Raw genomic sequence first — 27,951 nt, forward strand, 5'->3', positions numbered from 1 at the left:
TAAGGCGAATGATCATTTTTTCTGAAATAATTGAAAAGGATAGTGTGGACATGGTATTTTCAAATGTGCCTGGATTAGTGTAGATGTAGCCTTTGAGTGTTGTAAGATGCTGCTTTAAAATGAAAGCACATTAGTGTAAATGCAGCCTAAGGTTTCCACAGCGATATCTGCTCACAGGAAGCTCAGAGAGATAAAAAACGCAGGAAAATGCATCATCTCAGCAGGGAGTTGAGCTATTAACTTCACCGCCAAGAAAAGCCAACAACTCCCTCTGCAAGTTCAGGGATTACATAGGTTTTCATCTAAAAAACGGTTTGTGTGACAATGATTTGATAAAAGTTCATGATCCTGGCATATTTTCAGGAGATCTTGTTCTTCCTGTCAAACTGAATCAAACTGAACTGATCCAAGCTGGAGGAAGACGATGTTTCCTGCTCTGCAGCTGAAACTCAATGCTTTTCATAACTGATGAATTTCGCAACATTGGCTGTGTTATTGAGCACCTGAATAAACACTGAAGTGAAAGTGAAGACTTTATTCTACCGCAGAGCTGCGTTATTTATAGTTGAACTAGCTGTTATTTTTTAAACTAACAATTTGCAATGTGAATGCAACAATATTATATACAGATGTTCACAGATGAAAAATGAAGTGATATCAAACTGTATGCCTTTGGCACCATTAACGCTGTGTTGTTATTAACACTAAGGCGCTGTATAAAGAGGTCAAAACTAAATCTTTGGCTATAAAATTATATAAAATCAGAGAATTTTTCTATCAATTCTGAGATTTAAAACGCATCAATATTCTCTCACGATTCACTGTTAAACAATGTCTGCTTTTAAATACTAGCCTAGAGCGCCATCTGCTGTTAAACACTAGCCTAGAGTGCCATCTGCTGTTAAAAACTAGCCTAGAGTGCTGTCTGCTGTTAAAAACTAGCCTAGAACACCATCTGCTGTTAAAAACTAGTCTAGAGCGCCGTCTGCTGTTAAAAACTAGCCTAGAGTGCCATCTGCTGTTAAACACTAGCCTAGAGTGCTGTCTGCTGTTAAAAACTAGCCTAGAACACCATCTGCTGTTAAAAACTAGTCTAGAGCGCCGTCTGCTGTTAAAAACTAGCCTAGAGTGCCATCTGCTGTTAAAAACTAGCTTAGAGCGCCGTTTGCTGTTAAACACTAGCCTAGAGTGCCATCTGCTGTTAAAAACTAGCCTAGAGCACCGTCTGCTGTTAAACACTAGCCTAGAGCGCCGTCTGCTGTTAAACACTAGCCTAAAGCGCTGTCTGCTGTTAAAAACTAGCCTAGAGCGCCGTCTGCTGTTAAAAACTAGCCTAGAGTGCCATCTGCTGTTAAAAACTAGTTTAGAGTGCCGTCTGCTGTTAAAAACTAGCCTAGAGCGCCGTCTGCTGTTTAAAACTAGCCTAGAGCGCCGTCTGCTGTTAAAAACTAGCTTAGAGTGCCATCTGCTGTTTAAAACTAGCCTAGAGCGTCGTCTGCTGTTAAAAACTAGCCTAGAGTGCCATCTGCTGTTTAAAACTAGCCTAGAGCGTCGTCTGCTGGCAAAAACTAGCCTAGAGTGCCATCTGCTGTTAAAAACTAGCTTAGAGCGCCGTCTGCTGTTTAAAACTAGCCTAGAGCGCCGTCTGCTGTTAAAAACTAGCTTAGAGTGCCATCTGCTGATTAAAACTAGCCTAGAGCGCCGTCTGCTGTTAAAAACTAGCCTAGAGCACCATCTGCTGTTGAAAACTAGCCTAGAGCGCCGTCTGCTGTTAAAAACTAGCCTAGAGCACCATCTGCTGTTAAAAACTAGCCTAGAGTGTCGTCTGCTGTTAAAAACTAGCCTAGAGCGCCGTCTGCTGTTAAAAACTAGCCTGGAGCTCTGTCTGCTGTTAAACACTAGCCTAGAGCGCCGTCTGCTGTTAAACACTAGCCTAGAGCGCCGTCTGCTGTTATAAACTAGCCTAGAGCGCCGTCTGCTGTTAAACACTAGCCTAGAGCGCCGTCTGCTGTTATAAACTAGCCTAGAGCGCCGTCTGCTGTTAAACACTAGCCTAGAGCGCCGTCTGCTGTTAAACACTAGCCTAGAGCGCCGTCTGCTGTTAAACACTAGCCGAGAGCGTTGTCTGCTGTTATAAACTAGCCTAGAGCGCCGTCTGCTGTCAAAAATGATTAATACTGAGATATTTCAGCTGCTGTCTGGGCCTTCCATGCCTTTCTACACCTCCCTTTCTTCATGTGTTTTTCCTGTGTCACTTCACTTTATCATTCAGAATGTAATTCCTAAACCAATTAGTTTGGTTTTGTTTGTATGTATGGATTACTTTAATAGTTAAAAAAAAATTAAATATATTCTCTAAGAAAAATGGTAATGTGTTCAATACTTTATTTTTTAACCGCTATGTGCATATAATCTATTTGAATCCTGCTGATGTGTAGACAAAGGAACCAAAACAACAACAAATCAGAACTCTGATGCTTTCACTAAAAAAAAAATAATAATCACAGGGCTGGGCAATATATCTGAAAAAAAACAGTATTTTTTATTTTATACTATTAATTTATTTTACATTTCAAATAACTGGATCCAAAAGTTTAAAATCACAAGGGCAGTCTGGAGTTTTCTTCATTTAAACCTTGATAGTTTATATTATACCTTGATAGTAATATTATAACCTTCAGTTACAGTAAATATCAAAAAGTTAAATATAAACTTATTTCCTTCTGTGGAGTTAGGAAAGGAAATGGCTTGAAACAGGAACTACTGTCCCTGTTAAGCGTAGTGACGCATATAAATGTGCTAATAATAATAATAATAATAATAATAATAATACTGAATGCATTTTAATCTGATATACTGCCCAGCACTCCTATTAAAGGGATAGTTCACCTAAAAATGAAAATTCTGTCATCATTTACTCTCCCTTCACTTGTTCCAAACCTTCATGAGTTACTTTTTTATCTTGAACACAAACAAAGATATTTTGAATAATGCAAAAAACCTGTAACCATTGACTTCTATAGTATGTGTTAGTTTACTACTATGGAAGTCAATGGTTACAGGTTTTCAGCAAATATCTTCTTTTGTGTTCAACAGAAGAAAGAAACTCAAACAGGTCTGGACCACTTGAGGGAGAGTAAATGATGAGTAAATGGGCATTTTTCAGTGAACTGCACCTTTAAACGTCTCCGGTGGCGTTCAGGCAGCTGAAATACAGCATGCAGTGAGAGCACTGGACAACATTCACTAGAACCTCAACAACTATGGAATAAAATCACTGTCATTAATATTTCGTGCGTAAATAAAATTCACGCATCCGTAATTATAAAATCGTAAAGGAAAACGAAGCGTACTCGTAATTTTACGAGGCTACAATTTCAAAATCTGCGATTAGAACAGACACAGATACGACATTTTGTTTTTCTGTTTGTTTATGACTGATACATTTACGATGGGTGTACTTTACAAACACGAATTACAGTTTCTCCACGGACACGAAGTCCTGATTACGAGTACGAATCAAACAGCGAGACTTCACTGTCAAAATTACGTCACCGCTTCCACAGGCATTAATAAACAAGCGAGAGTCATCGATCATAACGGCGCGCCTGCTGGACGTTCGAGCTTACACTCACCGTCTCAGATAAGATTTCTGTTATTCCCTCTTTGAGAAATGTCCGTCATGAGCTGTAATAAAGGTTGAGACTCAATGAGGTCCTATTTCACTGTGTTTCTTGGACATTTTACTGAATCAAAATTAAAAACGGGCCGAGGATAGAGAGCTAGCATAATGTCAGTTAACGTTACAGGCAGCGAGCGCAGAGTCTCTCAGTGAATCACTGAACGGTGTTTAACTATAACAGGACATCTGTTGATTAAGTCACCTTTTTTAAAGCCAGATCGAATATTGATCTATTATGTAATGAAGATATCAGCAAAAGTCAATTTAAATATTTGAGGGTTGTGCTTACCAGAAGTTTGTAACGTTAAACATTTTTATGAGACTATGAATCAAAATAAATAAATGTTAAATATGTGACCCCGGACCACAAAACCAGACATGAGGGGCAATCATCTGAAACAGACCTGTATGTCATCTGAAAGCTGAATAATTAAGCTCCTCATTGATGTATGGAGAGGAGATGATATGATCAGATATATATATATATATATATATATATATATATATATATATATATATATATATATATATATATATATTATCTTTAAATTTGTACAAAGTAAGGTATTAGTAACTATTGATATAAATGTTTGTTATGTTATTTGATATTATCTGTTTGTTATATTACTTGATTAAACTTAGTTTCATTATATTGTATTACTATAATTAATAAACTATTACCATAAACATTTATATTACCATTTAGCCGTATACTATTCGGTGTGTTTCTCTCTTTTCGTGTGTGTTTGTTCTATATTGGTGATTGTTTAATTACCACATTATATTTTGCTTATTCTGGTTTATTTAAAGTTAATTAATTGATAAGAGTAAAACTTTTCTTTGTTTTGTCTACCTATACTAGATAAATCTGTCTAATTTAATGTGTGTTCTCTTGTGATCTTAGAGTATTTGAGAGTTATTTAAACAGTTAAAATAGGTGACTTAATCAACAGATGTCATGTTATAGTTCAGTGATTAACTGAGAGACTCTGCGCTCGCTGCCTGTAACGTTAACTGACATTATGCTAGCTCTCTATCCTCGGCCCGTTTTTAATTTTGATTCAGTAAAATGTCCAAGAAACACAGTGAAATAGGACCTCATTGAGTCTCAACCTTTATTACAGCTCATGACGGACATTTCTCAAAGAGGGAATAACAGAAATCTTATCTGAGACGGTGAGTGTAAGCTCGAACGTCCAGCAGGCGCGCCGTTATGATCGATGACTCTCGCTCGTTTATTAATGCCTGTGGAAGCGGTGACGTAATTTTGACAGTGAAGTCTCGCTGTTTGATTCGTACTCGTAATCAGGACTTCGTGTCCGTGGAGAAACTGTAATTCGTGTTTGTAAAGTACACCCATCGTAAATGTATCAGTCATAAACAAACAGAAAAACAAAATGTCGTATCTGTGTCTGTTCTAATCGCAGATTTTGAAATTGTAGCCTCGTAAAATTACGAGTACGCTCCGTTTTCCTTTACGATTTTATAATTACGGATGCGTGAATTTTATTTACGCACGAAATATTAATGACAGTGATTTTATTCCATAAACAACATACTTACCTTAAATCATCCAAACTCAAATTCCTGGAATAACAGGAAGAGGGGTTACGATGTGCTGGACACACACATACACGGCCAATAATACTCACTGTCTGATAATGAAGCTCACGATAACGCTTGCAGGATGAGCTTTCCCTCTTACACACGCTCACGCAAAGAAAGATGATATTTAACACAACGACAAAAAAATGTTCAATTAATCTAAATATACTGTATATAGAGTATATTCTGTGCATTTTCTTTTCTTCTTCAAATATTTCCCAAATGATGTTGAACAGATTCAGGAATTTTTCACAGTATTTCCTACAATATTTTTTCTTCTGGAGAAAGTCTTACTTGTTTTATTTCGGCTAGAATAAAAGCAGTTTTTAATTGTTTTAAACTCATTTTAAGGTCAATATTATTATCCCCCTTCAGCAATATTAGTTTTGGATTGTCTCCAGAATAAATCACCGTTATACAATGACTTGCCTAATTACCCTAACTTTACCCTAATTACCCTAGTTAAGCCTTTAAATGTCACTTTAAGCTGAATCCTAGAAGAATACCTACTCTAATACATATAAAGCACATATCCAGTATGACTATTGGACAAAAGGCCAATTTAAATAAAACTGACAAAAGTAATATCCTTTAAATGACTTGAAAGTCTATTAAATCTATAAATGTCTACTTTAATTTATAGAGAAAGTAAAAGGATGTGGAAAAATGTTGCGTTAATCACTCAAAACAGAGCAAAAAGCAAGCAAAATACTTCTGTATGAGCTGTACTAAATAAAATATAATCATAGAAATTGATCCTATAAAGAATAAAGACATCAAACTACAATTACTAAATATTTTGGGGCCAAAGTCTTTTTAAAATGGCATCAAATGATGTAAATATGTCTGAGAGATCTCTGGCTTCCATTTATGAGATTATTAGAGTAACATTCAGTGTAATGTGAATGCAGTCAGATCAGTCTCAATAATAATACATTTGCATTCATAAAATTCATACATGCACAGCACAACTCAAATCCACAACACAATTCACAAACTCAAATGTAAAAAGCTTAAATATTTCCCAAATGCTCACACATAAGCGTCTTACATAAACACATTTAACATGTTTACACAATTATATTAGATTAGATTAGATTCAACTTTATTGTCATTACACATGTACAAGTACAAGGCAACGAAATGCAGTTTCGGTCTAACCAGCAGTGCAACAGCAGCAAGTGCAGGATACAGGTATAAGTTATAAAGTGCAGTTATAGAAAAACTATGGTGATATTTACAGATGGATGTACTATCAACATTATATACAGGTTGTATTAGCTATGAACAGATTTACAATAAATGAATATATGTACAGGGTGCTATTAATAGCAGAAGTGTGCAGATAGATAAACAATTACAAATGTCCATGTGCTGTGGGTATGTACAGTTCAAATAAATGAATCAGTGCAATGAATATATGCAAACTTTAAATGTGCAAATGTTAAATAGTGCAGTGATTGTGAGGAGTATCTTTTTTGTGAGGTTGTGAGGTTCTTGGATGACTTTCCTCATGCATTTATCGATTATGTTAGACGTGTTTATGAACCACTGAATGTGCATGTAAAAATGGAGTCTTCTGAATTCGTGTGCAGTATTTATCAGACCTTCCTGGCAGGACAAGATTCGTACACATTTTGATTAGGGGATATTCTGTTTAGCCGATCCACCTATCAAAACACTCCTTACTGAACAAGCTCAAGAAGATCCACCATTTGATTATTATTATTTTATACAAAATAAACAGTTTTAGCAGTATTATTAGACATTTGTCCAAAATTTATTAAGCTGAGTAACGTTATATATCAGTAATATAGAGTATGATGATTTTATATCATTCACGAACGGCTGAATTTAAGGCATTCAGTAGCAAATCTTACTGAACAAATCATTGATTAAAAATGAATCAGTTAAATAAACGACTCGTTTAGTAATACAATCATTTGCTGCCTCCTGCTGGCAGCAATCAGTACATCATTTTGTCAGAATGTTTTGTTTGAACTGAATCCCATGGAATTTTGCCACTTTAATTGTTATGTAAATGCATTTATTATCTAATTCTCTTTTAGATGCAGATACTTTACCACGTGCACAGCACAATAATGCTATAGAAGTCACTTATGAAATTGTTATCAGCTTATATTATTCTGATTAAATTGCTTTATATCAGATATAGCCGTTCGCGAATGACATAAAATCCTCATACTCTATATTACTGATATATAACGTTACTCAGCTCAATAAATGTTGGACAAATGTCTAATAAAACTGCTAAAACTGTTTATTTTGTATAAAATAATAATAATCAAATGGCGGATCTTCTTGCGTTTGTTCAGTAAGGAGTGTTTTGATAGGTGGATCGGCTAAACAGAATATCCCCTAATCAAAATGTGTACGAATCTTGTCCTGCCAGGAAGCTCTCGAAAAATACTGCACACAAATTCAGAAGACTCCATTTTCACATGCACATTCAGTGGTTCATAAACACACGTCTAACATAATTGATAAATGCATGAGGAAAGTAATCCAAGAACCTCATATAATTGTGTAAACATATTAAATTAGATTAGATTAAATTAGATTAGATTCAACTTTATTGTCATTACACATGTACAAGTACAAGGCAACGAAATGCAGTTTGGGTCTAACCAGCAGTGCAATAGCAGCAAGTGCAGGATACAGGTATAAGTTATAAAGTGCAGTTATAGAAAAACTATGGTAATATTTACAGATGGATGTACTATCAACATTATATACAGGTTGTATTAGCTATGAACAGATTTACAATAAATGAATATATGAATATATGTACAGGGTGCTATTAATAATCAGGAGTGTGTAGATAGATAAACAATTACAAATGTCCATGTGCAGTGGGTATGAACAGTTCAGATAAGTGAATCAGTGCAATGTAGTGCATTGTAAATGTGTTTATGTAAGATGCATATGTGTGAGCATTTGGGAAATATTTAGGCTTTTTACTTTTGAGTTTGTGAATTTGAGTTGTGGATTTATGAATGCAAATGTATTATTATTGAGACTGATCTGGCTCCATACCCATTACTCTGAATGTTACACTAATAATCAGTGTTATGCGATGGTGCTTCACACGACTCTACATACATGTGGAAGAGGCTCACCTGTTGAGCTTTGAATTTCTAGCTGGAGACTCAGCGCCGCAGAGCAGATGTCGAAAATACTGAAGAACAAACAGAGAGGACGATATGCCATTTGCAATATATCAATAAAAATAAAAATAATAATAACTGCATGATGATTTATCACAGTAGCACATGTGCTATGCAGTTTTGCATTTATGAGCTTGGACCAATGGTGAGCTTTGATTTCATGTGTACTCCAAGTCTCCACTCTCCAGAAGATCTCACCTCATCACTGTGGCAGAACATGGGGGTGAAGACTTTCTCCAGCAGACACAGCACATGCTCGTAGGCCTCGAACAGGCAGCGCATGGTCTGGAGCTTCACCACGCCGGTGTATGGGCCCTCAGCGACTGCAGGAGACAAGAGCAGAGGTCAGAGAGGGAGAGAGAGAACTGCTGCTGCTGCAGGGCTCAAACTCACTGCTGTGGATCTCCTCGATGATGAAGGGGTCGAAGCTGATCTTGTCGATGCTCTCCTCCAGGCAGTACGTCTCGTAGATCTTCTTCACCTCCTCGTGCAGACGCTGCTTCTCGTCGTCGCTCAGATCAGGACAGAGGATCCGGTCATTAAACTCCTCTGCACACAAAAACACAACTGATGTTATCGGCTTATCTACAGTGCTCAGCATTAATGAGCACAGCCCAGTTTGAAAATTAATATCTGTATTAATTTCTCAGTGAATATAGCTCATTTACTTTGGTGCACTAAAATGAAATAGATTTAATAAACCAATATATTTATTAAAATAACATTTTTGTCACTGAACATCTTTAGAAATAGAACGATAATACATTGAGCTTACAAAAAAATTATTGGCAAAAAAAAATACAAAATTTCAGCAAGATTTTATTGCTGTTTTTAAATTTGTTTTTAATACTTTTCTATAACATGTAAATTTGGGTGTATTAGTTATTGGAGCATTATCGTGAGTTATTTTGTTAGATTAGCTCCACATTTGGCTTCAGTACTGACTAATCTAATGTATATGCACAAATATAATATTGTAGAGCTTCCTATAGGAAATATTCATCTAAATGAGAGATTTGTGAGGGGTGAACTCATATATGTTGAGCACTGTGTTGCTCTAAGCAGGGTTTCCAAGTTTTCATAAACAGCAGATTCAAGGACTTTTCAGCATACAGCGCATCTGGAAAGTATTGATAGCGCTTCACTTTTTCCACATTGTCCTATGTTACAGCCTTGTTCCAAAATGGATTAACTTGATTGATTTCCTCAACATTTTACACACAATCCCCCATAATGACAATGTGAAAAAAAGAGTTTTTGAAATTGTTGCAAATTTATTAACTATTAAAAAGCTGAGAAATCACATGTGCATCAGTGTTGACAGCCTTTGCTCAATACTTTGTTGAGGCACCTTTGGCAGCGATTACAGCCTCAAGTCTTCTTGAATATGATGCCACAAGCTTGGCACACCTGTCTTTGGGAATGTTTGCCCATTCCTCTTTGCAGAACCTCTCAAGCTCTATCAGGTTGGATGGGAAGCAACGGTGTACAGCCATTTTCAGATCTCTCCAGAGATGTTCAATAGGATTAGGGTGTGGGCTTTGGCTGGGCCACTCAAGGACATTCACAGAGTTGTTGTGAAGCCACTCTATTGATATTTTAGCGGTGTGCTTTGAGTCACTGTCCTGCTGGAAGATGAACGGTCGCCCCAGTCTGAGGTCAAGAGCACTCTGAAGCAGGTCTTCATTCAGGATGTCTCTGTACATCGCTGCATTCATCTTTCCCTCTATCCTGACTAGTCTTCCAGTTCCTGCTGCTGAAAAACATCCCCACAGCATGATGCTGCCACCACCATGCTTCACTGTAGGGATGCTATTAACCTGGTGATAAGCGCTGCCTGGTTTTCTCCAAACATAACGCCTGGCGTTCACTCCAAAGAGTTCAGTTTGAGTCTCATCAGAGCAGAGAGTTTAGTTTCTGATGGTCTGAGAGTCCTTCAGATGCCTTTTGGTAAATTCCAGGCGGGGAGTGTCTTCTGTCTGGCCACTCGACCATACAGGCCTGATTGGTGGATTGCTGCACAACTGGTTGTCCTTCTGTAAGGTTCTCCTCTCTCCACAGAAGAACACTGGGGCTCAGACAGAGTGACCATCGGGTTATTGATCACCTCCCTGACTAAGGCCCTTCTCCCCCGATCACTCAGCTTAGATGGTTGGCCAGCTCTCGGAAGAGTCCTGCTGGTTCCAAACATCTTCCACTTACGGATGATGGAGGCCGCTGTGCTCATTGGAGCTTTCAGAGCAGCAGACATTTTGTACATGTGATTTCTCAGTTTTTTTTCAAAAACTCTTTTTCCACATTGTCATTATGGGGGATTGTGTGTAGAATGTTGAGGAAATCAATGTATGGAATCCATTTTGCAATAAGGCTGTAACATAAAAACATGCGGAAAAAGTGAAACGCTATCAGTACTTCCCAGATGCACAGCATGTAGCACCATGAAACTTCTTACTGTACTCAACATTTCATTCACACTTTATTATATTTATAATATTTACATTAAAAATGTCAGAGTAATTTTCAAAAATTGACCAATATTAAAAGGTCATGTTCAAGGAACTAAGGGCTGGGAGATATGGCCTATTTTAAAAATCCCAGATTTTCCCCCTTCCAGAAAAAAAAACAATTCACGATTTTACATCATTTTTACACCCCACAAAAAATGCAAAATTTCACAAGCTCTGTTTATAATTGCATACAAGACTTTTATAATGATGATAATAATAATAATATTAATAATAATAATAATACATATTACACCATTTTATACAATTACAGTGAACGTAAACTCATAATGATTGTTTCAAGATCATTTGTTTTTCAGTAAACATGCATTCAGAGGTTTATTTATTTTTATTCTGTGTCATATCAGTTCATATAAATGACTCTCATTAAGCTTGTGGGATGCATTGCATTGCTGTTATTTGAGTCGGGTCGCTGCATTCAGTAGATTTGTCCAGTGTACTGAGCGAGTTTTGTCAGTGTTGATATTGATAGTAATGATCGTCTGTGCGGCTGGGTCACGTCATTTATCTGGAAACAGCAACGCTGGATTCCAACATTAGGTCGGTAACAGTCATAGATATTTACATTGTATAGAAATCTATGGGTGGTGCGTCACCATGAATAAACCAATATCTTATCTAGTATACGTTTTACACAGTGGATGCCCTTCCAGCTGCAAACTATCACTGGGAAACACTCATACAATCAATTCCCCTATAGCGCATGTGTTTGGACTGTGGGCGAAACCGGAGCTCCCGGAGGAAACCCACACCAACACAGGGAGAACATGCAAACTTCACACAGAAATGGCAACTGACCTAGCCGGGGCTCAAACTAGCGTCCTTCTTGCTGTGAGGCGACAGAGCTAACCACTGAGCCACCACACCGCCCTTCTTTGGATTCAGATGGTCTAAATTAAACAAATGTCTGGCGCCGCCAGATAAAGATGTTAGGAGAACTTCCAGATGCCTCTCGCAGGACTAGAAGACCTCAGTACCAGGCGCTAAAGTCTAGAAGGGATACAGCTGTGGATACTTAGGCATGTGCACATCGCTCAAGCCTGTAATGATTAGCTTGTCACGAGTCCAACATCCAGCTGAGTGAGAAAATGTGCAAAACCTGAGACGTCGACTTTCACTGTTGACTATTATAATGTTGAATAGAGAAAACCCTTTTACAACTATTGTTAACTGTGCACTTTATTCTTGTAACACAAAATGACCAATAACAAGTGTGTGTTTAAGGTCTGTTTTCTTTCAGATATCTTCACTGGCTGAGTGATATCCGATACAAAGTGGGTCTCAGATTTTACAAAAAGCACTGCATTAAATTATATTTTCCCTGCCATGTCTGTAAAATATAAGCATTTATTTTACACCAGTAATGTCAATGGAGCTTGTGCCAAAGTATATTTAACTAATTGTATTTTAATTACAACATCGATGCTGTAAAAGGAACCGTATGAAATGGAAAACAGTCACATTAACCGTTCACAGGAAGTTTATCAGTATGGGAAGAAACACTAGCTCCACATATACCGTATTGGATCCTGTCAAATCCTTAATAATCAAATCCAGATAGCTGAGTAATCCACTGAATAGTGTGCATGTTAGAAGTAAAACACGTGTGCTCACCGACAGTGAGGCAGAACTGCAGGACGTGCACCGCTCCTTCCTCCTTCAGGAAACTCATAAAGCGAAACAACAGATCCTGCTGCTCCCTGATCTCCTTCAGATCCAGCTTCAGCACCTGACAGAAGAAACCCTCATCATTATCACCTCCCTCCATTTGCTTCAAAACAGTCCACGCGGAACGTGACAGAGGTTTACCCACCGACGACTTCTTAGTGCGTGGGTCTGCAAACCTCTCCAGGAAGGGCACCAGGGCAGATGGAGGATCCGTCACGGCTTCAGGCTAACAGCACAATCACTTATGAACAACATGTATTCAAGATATAGTAGACGGGAAAAGCTGAATGATATGGTTACAGCACTTACTGGAGAATCATCAATGAAGATGAGCACCATGTGATTCACTGTGTCCTGCGAAAAGCAGAAATCAATCCTGATTAAAGCTGCTGTATGCAACTTTTTGACTCTTCTGAAGCATAAAAATACCATGATATGTTTGCAGATATTTCAGAAACATGCTCAGTGAACGTTCTTGTTTATCTGGAAACCAATGCTGAAGTCAGATGTTCTCCTTTGAGGATGTGTGTTCTGTGCCAGAATGTCTGTCTTTGTTTTGGCCTTTATAACCAGCCCACTGCCAGTTTAACCAAATGTGTATGTGCAACAAAGAAGTCCAAAAAAGTAACTATAATTAGTTAATCATGTGACATTAGTTGTATGTGTGAATTCTGTATACAGAAACAGTTTGGGGATATTTGAGCGTGACCAAGAGTCTGCATTTTAAACATTGACACAGCTACATACAGCACCTTTAACAACTACAACGTTCACATGCGCAGGAATACAACAGTGTCTCAAATGCAGATATTGTAAAAACATATTTAAGGAAAGTCGCTACACTCACAGGATCAGCCACAAAGTCCATTATTGGGAGGAAAACAGAACCGGTCATGACCTCCCGAATCAACAGAGCCAAAGATCTGAGAAATAAACACAGCTTACATGAATAACCAGCCCATTTCCAGTTTAGCCAGTTATATTGCAGCACTCCGGGTTGCCTTGGTGGAAAACAGCATATTTCATTCATTCAGTCACTCAGGAAGGCTCTCAGAGTGTGCGTCTGTGACTGAAATCCGACCTCTGGTGGACAGTAGCAGACTCCAAAGTGAGACGCAGATTCAAAGTTCCACATGAGGTTATTAATTAGCGAATACTATAAATATTATGAGCGTAAACATTAGGTGAGCAGGTTACATTGTGACCCCGTGTCCTAACAACACACTACATGACGAGATACGCAGTGATAAGCAATTTGGCTGTTTGCAGCAGACGAAACACAACAGAAATGTAAATCCAGCCATTCAGAAGCACAGAATAGTGCACTCACTGCACTCCAGCACAATGGTCAGGTTTATAATCTAATGAATACATATTAAAGCTCTTTAACATGATTAAATGTAGATGCTGAATCACTGATATGTGTTGGTTTGCACTGAGTCTCAGTTCTGAAGCTCAGTTTCAGATGGTTTATTTTATAGTCCGGATCTGAACTGAACTATCTGCTGCTGCTTTCAATAGTATGGCAATAAATGTCATGTCAAACTCACATTATTAGCATTGAACACTGAATAAAGCACATGAGCTGTACCTGAGCTGATCATTGTCATAGTTTAAAAGTTTAAAATATCAATTTCAGGTATGGGAAATATTCCTTCTGTTGCGTGCCGTTGCTTTTATTTAGAACACGACTTAAATCAGCATTAATGCACAACAGTCAGTCTTGCTCCTATTGATGTCAACAATCTGACGCGACTGACCAATCAGAATCCAGTATTCCAGGCAGCCGTGTAATATCTAATTTTAACAAGCATAAACTTAGATTTTAATAATGGCACTAGTGCGAGTGTGTGAGACGTACCTGCAGTCTGTGGCTTTGGGAGGCATGACGTATAGAAACAGCAGCTCTGTGAGTTTCCGCAAGTACAGCAGCTCATCTTTCCGGCTTCGCAGGGCCACGTGCAGATCGGCCCCGTACTCAGCCAGCGCGGCCTGCTGGAGACCATCTGTGTTCCTCACTGCTCACACACACACACAAAACACCAACAAAAGTTAACCAAACTAATTATCAGATGGTGTCAAACCCATAAACACGCCTTATGCTAATTAGACAATACTAAGAATTAAAGTTGAAGACGAAATTATTAGCCTTCCCATGAAAACTCTTTACTTTTATCTTTGCTATGATGAAGATACTAGTATTCAGCTTAAAGTGACATTTAAAAGTTTAACTAGGTTAATTAGGTTAAATATGCAAGTCATTGGACAACAGTGACTTGTTCTGTAGCCAATATGGGGGAAAAAAATCTATCATTTTTGAAGAGGGCTAACATTGATTAGCAGTTTTGCATGTTTTTTTATTACTCCAGCCAAACTCAAAGAAATAAGGCTTTCTCCAGAACGAAAATATAATAAAAAACAGTGTGAAAATGTCCCTGCTCTGTTAAGCATCATTAAAAAAAGAATAAATTCACAGCAGCTAAAAACTGACGCTGACCGTAAAACACTGCAGGTGCTCAGAAAAAAAAGCAGTACCATTTGACAACAACAGAAAACAAATACTCAGCTCAAACGCAGCCTGAGGCTCAAAATTAAAGGTTTTTCTAGAAATAAGCATTGCTAAGTGCTTAATTTGGTTGATTTTCCTCAATACTTAGATTTTTATGTTTTTTAACCAACAGTAAGTAGTTCAGCTAAATTTGGCCTATTATCCAGCTTTTAGATGATGTACTGTATGACTCTTGTTGTGATCCAGGGTCACAAATATAATTCTCTTGTGCTCGGCGTTTTCAGGACGCACCTTTCTGCTGCGCTTTGGCGATGATCTCAATGTGCTTCATAGCCGCTTTCATCATCTTGTCCATCACCACAGAAGGAACGTCCACCTACAAACGAATGTGATCAGTTAATAAATCCACAGGAACCACGTCTATTACGATGTCTGCATCAGAACTGAAGTGTGTTTGTACTCTTTGTGCTCGGTGAGCCAGAACTGCAGCAAAGAAGCGGATGGTTTGCCTCAGCTCATCCACACACGCCTCGTCATCTGTAATATCTCTGATGGAAAAACATCAGAAAAGATTTGAGCATTTTTTCCAGCTGAAAGTCAATATTTGTGAACGTTTTAAATCTGCCATACCTGTACCACGGATACACAAAGTTCTCTAGGACTAGCTCCAAAACCTGAAGATCAGCCAAGCAAAGCGTTGATTAGCTTGATTTGAATACATCACTGTATATATTCATATAGACTGAAATGTTGGCTCTACCTCTGATATGCTGGCATCCACTTTGGAAGGCACCTTCAGGTTCAGCCACGGCTGATAGTTCTCCAGCAGAAGGGTAGGCCTGTGAAATAAACATAAATCCATCAGGTATATCCATTTCTTCCATATATAATAAGATTTTCGAGACTGAATTTTGTTGATAGACCTTTATACGGCATACAACTATTGCCAAACCACTGGAGATTGAAAGATTCACCCCTTTTTCATCTGAATAGAAAACGTTCATGTGACTTAAATGAAGACTTTGGAGTGGCCTAGTCAAAGTCCTAACCTGAATCCAAATGAGATGTTGTGGCATGAGCTTAAAAATGCGGTTCATGCTTGAAAACCCTCCAATGTGGCTGAATTACAACAACTGTGCAAAGATGGGTTGGCTAAAATTCCTCCACAGCGCTGTAACAGACTCAGCAAGTTATCAAAAACCTTGATTATAGTTGTTGCTGCTAAGACTGGCCCAAACAGTTATCCCCAACCCTAGTAGAGGCCAATTGCACGTCATTCTGTTTCTTTGTGCCTCTTTTGTCGTGTTCTTGAACCCATTTGCTTTGACTGTATTTGTTGTCTTTTGTAAACTATACTTACTCAGATTGGTATGTACATTATGGAACGTAGGGAGAGAGACGCCATATATTTTACTTATTACTTATATTTTTTAAATCTTTGTTTTGGATATAGGGAGAAAGGGAACTTGTTGTGTCCTTTATATTGTCCTTTATATTGCACGTTTTTCGTTTTATTAGGTAATTTGAGGGTTCCCAAATAGACTATTTTTGTTTGTTATTTTGACTTCTGTCCAGTCTTGAACTTAACCATATTATTGGTATTAGGATACACCATGTAGACATGGTCAAGACGATCTGCTGCAGTTCAAAGCGAGCATCAGAATGGGGAAAAGAGGGGATTTAAGTGACTTGGTGAACATGGCATGGTTGTTGGTGCCAGACGGGCTGCTCTGAGTATTTCAGAAACTGCTGATCTATTGGGATTTTCACGCACAACCATCTCTAGGCTTTACAGAGAATGGTCCGACAAAGAGGAAATATCCAGTGAGCGGCAGTTCTGTGGGTGCAAATGCCTTGTTGATGCCAGAGGTCAAAGGGGAGAATGGCCAGACTGGTTCCAGCTGATAGAAAGACAACAGTAACTCAAACAAGCACTCGTTACAACCGAGGTCTGCAAAAGAGCATCTCTGAACACACAACACGTCCAACCTTGAGGCGGATGGGCTACAGCAGCAGAAGACCACACCGGGTGCCGCTCCTGTCAGCTAAGAACAGGAAACTGAGGCTACAATTCACACAGGCTCACCAAAACTGGACAATAGAAGATTGGAGAAACGTTGCCTGGTTTTGCTACTCAAGAAAGTGAACTGAATTTTATTTATTTAATTTGAAGACTTTTTACGGTAACATATGCTGATGTTTTGTTTAAAATATGTATGTATGTGTCATTTAGGAGTCATTTCTATTTGATGATGCACATTATATATATATATATTTATATATATATATATATATATATATATATATATATATATATATATATATATATATATATATATATATATATTTGATGCCACACATTGACCAAACTTCAAAAAGAAAGATATAAAAATCCTACCTGTGGCGTTTGCATTGGTTTTTCCCACATACTGCACAACTGTGTCCCAGAGGGAATAACTCATGTTGTTCTTGAGGCTGCAGATATGAAAATAAACCATATATAAACACCATTAAAGCAATATATAGCATTAAAGAGTCTCTTAAGTATGTTGAATTCATATGGAATTTTTGGAGAAAAAAAAGTCAGTGATAGTTATGTTCAGGGATATATACTTATGACGATTCATTTATTTATGTGATTACACCATGTTTGTTTCTAGATGTGTTTTCTCCTATCATTTTGTGAACTTCTCCTCCTCTTTCTGTCTTTCAGCTGCCCACAGCGCAGATAATTACCGTAATTACTGTCCCACTGGCACTGACTTCACAAGGCATGCGGTGCACAAGCAGAGACAAACACATTCCTTTCTTACTGTACATTTCAATCTGCCAAGATTTGTTTATTTCTAGTTACAGAGTTTGGTATAAGAAGAGAAGTGGGTGCTTTTTATTAATTTATTTTTTATATTCATGCTCAAATTTATCACACTTTTAACTGAAGGGAGAACTCTCTCTGCTTTAATAATTCTGTTGAACGCATCGCACAATTCAGTTAAATTCATTCAGCGGATCTCCGGGTCTGGCGAGAGCACGTTTAGCTTAGCTTAGCATAAATCATTGAATTGGATTAGATCATTAGCATCTCACAAAAAATTAACAAAGAGTTTCCTATAACCATATCAGTCTGGAAAATGTTCCAGCAACTGTTCATTTTCCATCAGTCTTAGTACACAATGTTACTACAGAAGAGTCAAGCTTTAAATAGGAAAGTTATCGACACTCTTTGGTCATTTTTGAGAAGAGAACATGCTAACGGTCTAATCCGATTTAATGATCTATGCTAAGCTAAGTTAAAAGTGCTCTGGCCAGGCCTGGTGTTTGGCTGAATGAATTCAAACATGATAAAACTCAGCAGTTTAACTCTAGGGGAGCTGTGAAATGAGACTTTTCCACGAAAACAGTGGAGGGTTTCTTTAAACTTGTGATTTACAAAGACACACAAACCGAAACCAAGCTGTATGGGCTTGTTTGGGTTCAGTAACTCTAGCAAACACACCTCCAGATACATATCTGTATTTAGATCGCAGTTACCACAGAAATGTTTGAGATCATAAAGGTCTGGGGGTGAATGGAGAAACTCAACTGCACCCCCTAATGGTTAATAGCAGTACTGAACAAAAACAAAGATGAAGCGGAAGCTAAGACCTACTGTAAACCAATTCCTTTTCCAGGATATAACACTGATTAAAAGCTTTTAAACATGTTTTATAAATAGGTTAAAAATGCTGGGTTCCACACAACCGATTTGTGTTGAAGGAACACAACATGAAGATATTTAGGTAACTTAGTTTTTGAACATATAACTATTAAGTTGTCACCCCAAAAAAATTCAAGAACTTTGTTGTTTCGGCTTATCTTAAATAAGTAGTTTGATCAAACAGCAAATGCCCTTTTTGAGAATACTTGTGACAAATGAAATATTAGATAATTGATTTATTATATTTCCAATCAACTCTAACTGGACTAAACACTTCATACTGTTTGTTTAAAGATGTATACAAGCCGTTGTGAAATTTGTTTTACAAATATTTTTAAAAAAAGGAAAGTAATTCATCTAGGTGTTTTTGAATAAATCTGTATGCAAAGGATCACATGGAATTGAAGTTAGGACTTTTTTAAATGTGTTGCAAAAAACAAAATTGGAATATGTGTTTATTTGGGAATAAAAATAAAAATCATGAGGAACACATTAAATAATGTTTGTTGTATTGTCTGCAATGAAATACTGGTCAAAGTAAATTTAGAAAGCACTACTTTCTTTTTTATTTGCATTTTCCATACTGTCCCAACCTTTTCTGATTTGGGGATGTAGAACATCATTCAAGTAATTAAATTAAGTGAATAAAAAAAACTAAAGAATTAATCATGTGAAAAGTATGATCATCACATTAGGCATGGGACGATAACCAGTTTTAAGGTATACTGCGGTTTTAAAAAGTCAAGCTTTTAAAACCGTTAACATTTTCTGTTATACCTTTTCTAAGGTATTTGTACGTTTTTGCTTTGTTTTACGTGTTTTTTATGACTATTTTAAGTTGTTTTTTTGTTTTGTTTTAAGGGCAACAATAGAAAAGGACCCTTCACATCACAAGTTACTGGTCAGTCCATGATTCATAAAAGAAATCTCATATAAACCAGCATCCAGCATGCTGTAGAGCTGAATAGTGCAGAGGCTTGCTTTATATCAAAAGAAAAGAAAGATATCCGAAGATGCCTTTTCAAGTTGTGAAGAAATCTGTGTTTTTAAGTCCGTGACTCATTTAAATTATTTAGCCTGACATTTATTGTTTCAAAATATTTTAAAATGTTAAAAAATATATATACCAGGTTTAAGAGGAGAAAAAGATGTTGTGTTTTACCCAGACATTTAAAAAGAACAGATGTTTAGAGACGTAAACACAATTCCGTTATAACGTTGAACCGTGGTATTTTTACCCGAGGTTATCATACTGTCAGAATCATATACCGGCCCATGTCTACATCACACACATAAATGATTCAAAGGCTGAGGCTTAAAGTGGATTTTCCAGGTTAAAAAACACTTCCAAAAATATAGAAAATACCATACAGTGTGTGAAAATACCATAAATACCATATTTAAATGTTTTACGATGCAGAAGAGCACAAACTTGGAAGAAAAAATGTGTTTCTTTCCCACTTCCGGAAAACAGCTTTCTTTCTAATCTCATCAAGATGTCACCAAAAGTGGAGGCAGCTAGTTGGCTCACTTTATTAAACTCGCGTTCCTTAACGCTGCTTTGAATAGAATAAAATTAGGCTGATAAAAGTACATTAAAAACTTATGAAATAAAACACTCACAAAGCTGTATGCTATGAAAAACACATAGGCGCTGTGTAACGGCTGCTGTTAAAAAAAGAATGAATGTAGACATTGAATACTGAATGAGAGTAAATAGGACATATCAGGACTGGCGGGAGATCATTCCACTTCCTACAGTTTTGCATCTTTAATACAAAATATAAGATTATCATAAAAATCTGGCTCTCCAGCCACTGGGCTTATGAATGAGCTCAGCATGATGATGATGAAAACGCAGCTTTGAATCACAGGAATAAATCACATTAGAAATGACATTCAATAATTCAACCTTTCTTTAAAACTCTAATGTCGGACAGCTGCTTCTCACTCAGGGCTGCTGTTTATGCTAATGAGGGAGAGATGGTCACTAGTGGGCGGGGCTTTCCCCCTCTGATGACAGGTACAAAGGGAGAATGTCAATCAAAGTGCTTCTGCAGACTGTTTCTATCAGGTCTGATTATAACAAATACAATTAATACATGTTTACTATTAGACGCTGGTTATATTCACACACTGCTGACACACAGCTGTGCTTAAACCCCTTATAAAAGTCATTTTTGCATAATAGCTGCACTTTAATAAAGGCTTCCCTCTGACTCAATCAAAAGTGAAACTATTTAGTCCAAATATCCGCAAAAAGCTGGAGAAGACATGGCGGACTACACACAGCAGATAGTGTCATGCATTTAGCACTTTGGCAAAGTAATGACCCTGATAGCTCTCTAAAATGACTGGACAACAAGGATCCATTTGTTGGGATATAGTTAGAAAGTCTTGAGTGGAAAAAAGCACTGGGGTCAGTGGTGGCTTTATTACTTGAAGACTGCGCGAGTGAAACATTTCAGTGTTCTTAGCTGCGAAGATGATTTATAATGGTTTCAGGATGACCCCACGACATGAGCCCAGCAAGGAAGAGTGCCGGGTTTGTGGAAACAGAGGATGAACAGTAGGAAGAAAAATAGAACCAGAGTCATGAATGATCTCAATGGAAATCTGATGTCACTGCTTCAGCAATTTACAGCCATTAACCCATTGGGCTCTATCATACACCCAGCGCAATAAGACGGAAAGCGTGTTTGGCGCGATGTGTTGCAATTTTCAGATAAGCGCAACAGTAATTTTAATGTTTTGCGCTCTGTTGTTTAAATAGTAAATCCATTTACGCCACTTTGTGGACTCATGGGTGTGCTGGTCTATAAAGGAGGTGTGTTAAGGCGCATTGTTGGTGTGTTGGTATTTTGAGAAACTGAAATTGACCCTACCATTGACCAGCTAAAAGCTGCTCTAAAATTCAGCAGAGCACATTAGTTATGCACCTATACAGGTCCAAACGCTTACACACTGCTGAACACACACAGGATGTACAGCAAAAATCCAATTTTTCAAATCCAACCAATTTTCACTCGATAGTGAAATATGTGTGTCCTAACAGTGTTTTAATCAATGTGCCAAACATAAATATCCGTCAAACATCCCATAGAAAGAAAGTGTTTACGGGTTTCAGGACCCTTAGTATTAATATTTACTGCACTTCCCTATTCCTCATTTTGTTCTTAACCTAAAGCAAATAATGAACTGAAAGTCTCGCTTATTCACAGAAAACATGTTAATTCTGCACTCTGTGTAACTGAACAGTCACTTGTTATAAGTATTAAAGACTTGTCCTCTTGAATAGACATTCCTCTAATGGACACTACAGTGGTTTTAAAGTTAGGACTGTTTTTTTTAATACTCACTTTCCTCTTGGGCTTTATTGAGATGAGAATATTGGGCAGCAGGTATTCTGGGCTGAGGGAGCAGTAAAACGTGATCAATCCAGCCAGAAATGACCAGAATACCATCAGAATGTGGAGATACCTGCAGAAAGTGTGAGGATTAAAAAAAGAGATACTTTAATCTAAGCAGGCAGATTTATATTTACTGTCATTTCTTTTTAAAACAATTTCCATATGAAACAGAGATTCTGTTTACCGGAGAGCAGATTTCAACACATTTCTAATCATAATAGTTTTAATAACTCATTTCTTTTCTATTTGCTATGATGACAGTAAATAATATTAGACTAGATATTCTTCAAGACACTAGTATTCAGCTTAAAGTGACATTTAAAGGCTTAACTAGGGTAATTAGGGTAAAGTTAGGGTAATTAGGCAAGTCATTGTATAACAGTGGTTTATTCTGGAGACAATCCAAAACTAATATTGCCTATGGGGCTAATAATATTGACCTTAAAATGGCTTTAAAACTATTAAAAACTGCTTTTATTCAAGCCGAAATAAAACAAATAAGACTTTCTACAGAAGAACAAATATTAGAGGAAATACTGTGAAAAATTCCTGAATCTGTTAAACATCGTTTGGGAAATATTAGAAAAAGAACAAAGAAAATTCACAGGAGGTCGAATAACTGTATATCGTTATGATACGAGATCACTAATATCATGATATGAGATTTTTATCAACCCTAATTATCATTATAAGTCAAATTAAAGAGAAAAATAAGTGTGTGTCTCTTTCTCTATGTGTGTGTGTATGTGTGCGAGAACACTCACTGGTTCAGGATGATGGTGGAGGAGATCATAACCGTGAAGATGCAGAAGATGACCGGATATTGACGAGCAACATCCTTAAACATGTCCAAGCGCAGACCCCTCCTCACACAGCCCAGAAATGAGCGAGGGTCCGACATTATTCCTGAACAAGAGCATACGTAACCATCACGTCAACAAAACGCACCATCTCTTTCAATATTAATGATATTACTGGGGTAAAGCGGGTTTCATATTCGCACATTCAGACTTTCTCCTTAAATAATTTCAGAAAGGTATTGTTTGCTATGTATTCTAAATAGGGAAATCATATTAGCAGCTAATGATTATAATCGAAGTACAACAATGTTCACTGTCAATGAAATGGTGCTAATGTTGTTTTGAAGCGATACTTACATGAGAGCGAGCAATCAAATATGAACGATTTTGCGAATATAAAACCAACTTTACCTCAACAACAAAACATAACATCTCATTCAGTACTGATGATATGAGGTTAACATGGTGTACATCATGGTGCTGTATAGTCCACACACAAATATGATATATTAGTCACTATTTATACTCCCTCAGGTGGTTTCAAACCTTTATGAGTTTATTTCTTCTGCTGAATGCTAAAAGAAGATATTTTGAAGAAAACTGAAAACCGGTAACCATTGACTTGCATAATTGGAAAAACAAATACAATGGAAGTCAATGGTTACCGGTTTTCGGTAGAAGAAAGAAACTTTAATAAGTAAAGAGTGAGCAAATGACAACAGAATTTTCAGTTTTGTGTTAACTATCACTTTAATCAGTATGGCCATGTTCATATATTTACATTGTAAACTTAGAAATCTATTAAGGTTTTACCACGGTGCCATTTACTAAAACACGGTTGTGCCGACGTACACACTGCATACACTTTTTATTAGCATGAAACAATTAACGTACGTTACAACACTATACCATATTATTAAACAAACCAAGGCATTTAACGTTACATGAGCAACAGAAGTACGCTATTTTCAACAACACTACGGTTGTTTTGCTTCATGTTGCTGTCTAATGAGAGAAATGAGATATTAAACACCAGTAGACGATTACGATGATGATTATGACAGTTAGCTTTTAATTGAGTATACGCGTAATGTTGTGTTTCTCTCACCTCACGGACGATCCGCAGGCTTAACATAAACTCCAGAAACATCTCAACACATCCTGACACAAATGTTTTGATCATCCAGCTGATTGTTTCACATGATCAGATTACTGATCCTTACGTGAGCTGCACTTCCGGGTTTAAGACGAGAAAACTCCAAACACATTTTCAAAATAAAAGTTCCATATCTGCTCTCCGTCAAACAGAAATTGGGGAGAAAATAAACGAGGGGCTAATAATTCTGACTTCAACTGTATATATATAATAGTCAGCTTTAAAGCTTTTTTAAAACTGATGGCACGTATTTATTTATTTATTTATTCATGATTGTAGGCTTTCTGTCTTCTGCTTTAATATATAATGTAAGTCAGTGCTTCTCAATAAGTCCACAAGAGGGCCTCAGCAGACCAGTGGTCTGAAAGAAATCTTAAACATTATTTAAACCCAGTGAAACTTTCTCTAACAGAATCAGACAGACTTTATTGAATAAGATGAATAATAAATACAAATAAAATCACCCCAAATGAATAATGGCTATCTTATTTAAGCCTCTCGTGTGTACCTGAAGAACAAACAGAAGTAACACCATACAGAACCGTGAACCTTTCAGTACTGCAGTCAGTGAGCTGGACTATCAATACTGTACGCTTGTTTTTATATCACAAATTAAACGTTTTTGTATTTATATAGTCTACATTTTCATGACATTAGTCACACAGCTTACTCCAAAACCTGAAAATTAAAATATGAAAATGCTAAACATTTCCACAACATATTTTTAATGTGCTTTACATTATTTATATTATAACTGTTTTTAATCCAGTCAAACTAAAATAAATAAGACCTTCTCCAGAAGGAAAGCATGCATACTGTGAAAACATAACTGTTCCGTTACCCTCTTAAGGCCCAAGGTGTTTTTTACATGCATTTTTTTTATTTCTCTTTGCAATTTGGGCTTATTAGAACCTAATTAGAATAAAAATCTAAGTATCACCTTTGATATATTGTTCTTTTAGATAAAAATGATGTCCATAAATGTGCACTCGTGGTCTGAATTTACATTAAACACTTTTTCCTGAATTTATTTTAATGCATATATAACATAGAATTATTTTTTTAACTTGCTTTGACTATCAGAGAGTAAAAACAAAATTTTTCCCATTTTGGGCAGTTAAAAATAGTGTTTGGGACATTTAATATGCTGTAAAACAGTTGCAGGATGACACTGTATGTCTGTAACAAAATGTAAAACATTCAAAGTATTTTAAATAGCCACTCTTACGTATGTGGACACTCATGGAGGTTAAACATCAAATATTTAGGGGTGTGACATCGAGTAGCTCCACTCTAAAGTCAAAAAGACCCCTACATTTTTTTATTAATTTCTTTATTTTAATGGCCAAATTTCATACTCATAAATATACATTTTTTGGTAAAAATCCAAATTTTATTGCATTTAAAAAATGAAGTGAAGCATTGTACCATTGAGTCCATATTACCTTCAAAAAATCAAAAGCTATGTGAATGGTACGAGCCTGTATATCATTTGATGTATTTCTGTGATATTGTTTATATCGTGCTGCACGGTGTCGCAGTGGGTAGCATGTTCGCCTCACAGCAAAAAGGTCACTGGTTCGAGCCTTGGCTGGGTCATTTGGCGTTTCTGTGTGGAGTTTGCATGTTCTCCCCATGTTGGCGTGGGTTTGCTCCGGGTGCTCTGGTTTCCCCCACAAGTCCAAAGACATGCGGTACAGGTGAATTAGGTAGGCTAAATTGTCTGTAGTGTATGTGTGTGAACGAGTGTGTATGGATGTTTCCCAGTGATGGGTTGCAGCTGGAAGGGCCGCTGCGTAAAACATATGCTGGATAAGTTGGCGGTTCATTCTGCTGTGGCAACCCAAGATTATTAAAGGGACTAAGCCGAAAAGAAAATGAATGAATAAATGTTTATATCGCCTCCAAGGCTTTGATATTTTCTTTACATTTGTTGTACTTGACTTGTATTATATTTCTTGACCTAATTTAATAAAATAAAAAATAATAACATAAAGTAGCTCCTCCCCTTTTTAAAAATATGGCCAATAGCATTTGGTTTTTCTCACAGCTCAAGTGGTTGAGCTCATGGGCATCAAAACAAAAGCAAATGAGAATCGTCTTGAAGGGGACGGTGCATGTAAGATACTAGAAAGCATTTGATTAGTCAGGAGATTTATTTATTTATTATTATTATTATTATTAACTTCCCAGGTTCTGCAGGTTGCAATGTCCTGAATTTTGATTGCCAATCTTAAACCAATTGTAATCGTTTGTTTTAGTTTGATTTGGAATTTCCTCAACCAATCGCAGAGCCCAGGGGACCAGAGTGAGTGCTCCGACTTGCCCCCAAGATTCCCCACCCACCCACCACCCGGAACAGATCAGGGGGGTAATAGATCCGTCATGTTACCTGAGGATGGAGAGGTGTCGGGCACGAAAATGAAGGGAGGGGGTTGGATGGCAGAGGGGTGTCGTGGACGAAGGATGAAAGTGAAGGGCGGGGGTTGTCGCGGACGAAAGTGAAGAGGGTTGGGGAGTCGCGGAAGATAGTGAAAGTGAACAGCAGAAGGGGTAGGAGGGTGGTTGAGGAGGGGGATCGGTAAAATGAGGTGGGGCGTATTCCGGCACAAAAAATAAGCCCAGGGCAGAAGTGAAATTGGGCATGTTTAGATGTTGTCATTGTTTTTGGAGCATGCTAGCTCATAGGGAACCTTAAAACTAACACACCGATACAACTAAAGACTTTAATTTCAGAGGAACTTTAAGGTACATCACTTCTCAGGTGAGGTTTTACACTCTTATGATTGAGGTACACTCAAATGTTGCCAAATCCATTAAAACCACACACAATATTTTGTTTGGTCATACTTTAACCTGTGTGGATAGTGTTCGTGACTATTAAGGACTGAAAGGATCCTGTGTTTCAGGTTATTAAATCAATGTTAGAGAGAGAGAGAGTGAGGCTGATATAAAAATGTTGTCACTGACCTGAAGTTATGCGTTTTCTCATGCAGACAGTGGCGGAGGATTATTGTGTTTATGACAAGATTGAGGGAAATCTGCGTCTGCCTGCTGCTTGTTCTGGTACATTAAGCATCAAGCCACTTTAGCATTTTTCAGATGAAGTGTTTCAGTGTCCTCCAGGCAGCGTTGTGCACATCACTGACCACAACACCACACTCTTACATTGACTTTTGTTTTTTCTTCCTTTAGATAAATATGCAGTGCTTTTACTAGCTACATCATAGGTCATATAGTTTTCAGAGTCCAGGAAAGATGAATTTAAGTGAAGTTTAGTTATAAACAAGTTTCGAGAGGATCACGTGCTTATGATTGCTAGCGGCTGGATCCGCATTATCCAATTCTCAATGCACCAATCAGACGACTCCTAAGCTACTACAAATACCCTGGGTTACGTACCACCGCTATCTTCATTTTGAAGAATCCCCCCATCCACCCCTACTCCTCCTCCTTCCTAGATGGGTGACACGGTGGCCCAGTGCTTAGCACTGTTGCCTCACAGCAAGAATGTCTCTGGTTCTAGGCTTTACCAAACCAGCAGACATTTCTGTGCGGAGTTTGCATTTTCTCCCCGTGCTCACGTGGGTTTCCCCCGGGTTCCCCGGTTTCCTCCCACCGTCCAAAAAACATGCGACATAAGTTAATTGACTAATCCAAACCGGCACTATAGACATGCTCCTAGTAAATGGTTATCTCTCAAGAGCAATC

The 27,951-nt window shown here is 37.5% G+C and overlaps 1 protein-coding gene across 3 annotated transcripts in view; it reads right to left on the reverse strand.

The window, feature by feature from the left end:
- Window positions 1-24,335, reverse strand: part of snx14 (sorting nexin 14) — a 49,858-nt gene extending 25,523 nt beyond the window's left edge. For 2 of the 3 annotated variants that reach the window (XM_056480941.1, XM_056480940.1), the window contains exons 1-17: window positions 24,193-24,335; window positions 23,049-23,190; window positions 22,234-22,354; window positions 17,576-17,652; window positions 15,938-16,016; window positions 15,808-15,851; window positions 15,638-15,725; window positions 15,469-15,553; window positions 14,530-14,686; window positions 13,516-13,591; window positions 12,978-13,022; window positions 12,814-12,894; window positions 12,615-12,729; window positions 8,869-9,024; window positions 8,674-8,798; window positions 8,428-8,486; window positions 5,246-5,269 (exon numbers count right to left, since the gene is read on the reverse strand). In XM_056480941.1, coding sequence (XP_056336916.1) covers window positions 5,246-5,269; window positions 8,428-8,486; window positions 8,674-8,798; window positions 8,869-9,024; window positions 12,615-12,729; window positions 12,814-12,894; window positions 12,978-13,022; window positions 13,516-13,591; window positions 14,530-14,686; window positions 15,469-15,553; window positions 15,638-15,725; window positions 15,808-15,851; window positions 15,938-16,016; window positions 17,576-17,652; window positions 22,234-22,354; window positions 23,049-23,185 — 1,469 coding nt within the window. In that variant the 5' untranslated portion in view covers window positions 23,186-23,190; window positions 24,193-24,335. The remainder of the gene's footprint in view (window positions 1-5,245; window positions 5,270-8,427; window positions 8,487-8,673; window positions 8,799-8,868; window positions 9,025-12,614; window positions 12,730-12,813; window positions 12,895-12,977; window positions 13,023-13,515; window positions 13,592-14,529; window positions 14,687-15,468; window positions 15,554-15,637; window positions 15,726-15,807; window positions 15,852-15,937; window positions 16,017-17,575; window positions 17,653-22,233; window positions 22,355-23,048; window positions 23,191-24,192) is intronic. The other variant, XM_056480942.1, reaches the window with a different exon arrangement.
- Between the last annotated feature and the right edge of the window lie 3,616 nt (window positions 24,336-27,951).

The sequence above is a fragment of the Danio aesculapii genome, chromosome 20 (assembly GCF_903798145.1).
Source record: "Danio aesculapii chromosome 20, fDanAes4.1, whole genome shotgun sequence".
Classification (NCBI taxonomy): Eukaryota; Metazoa; Chordata; class Actinopteri; order Cypriniformes; family Danionidae; genus Danio; species Danio aesculapii.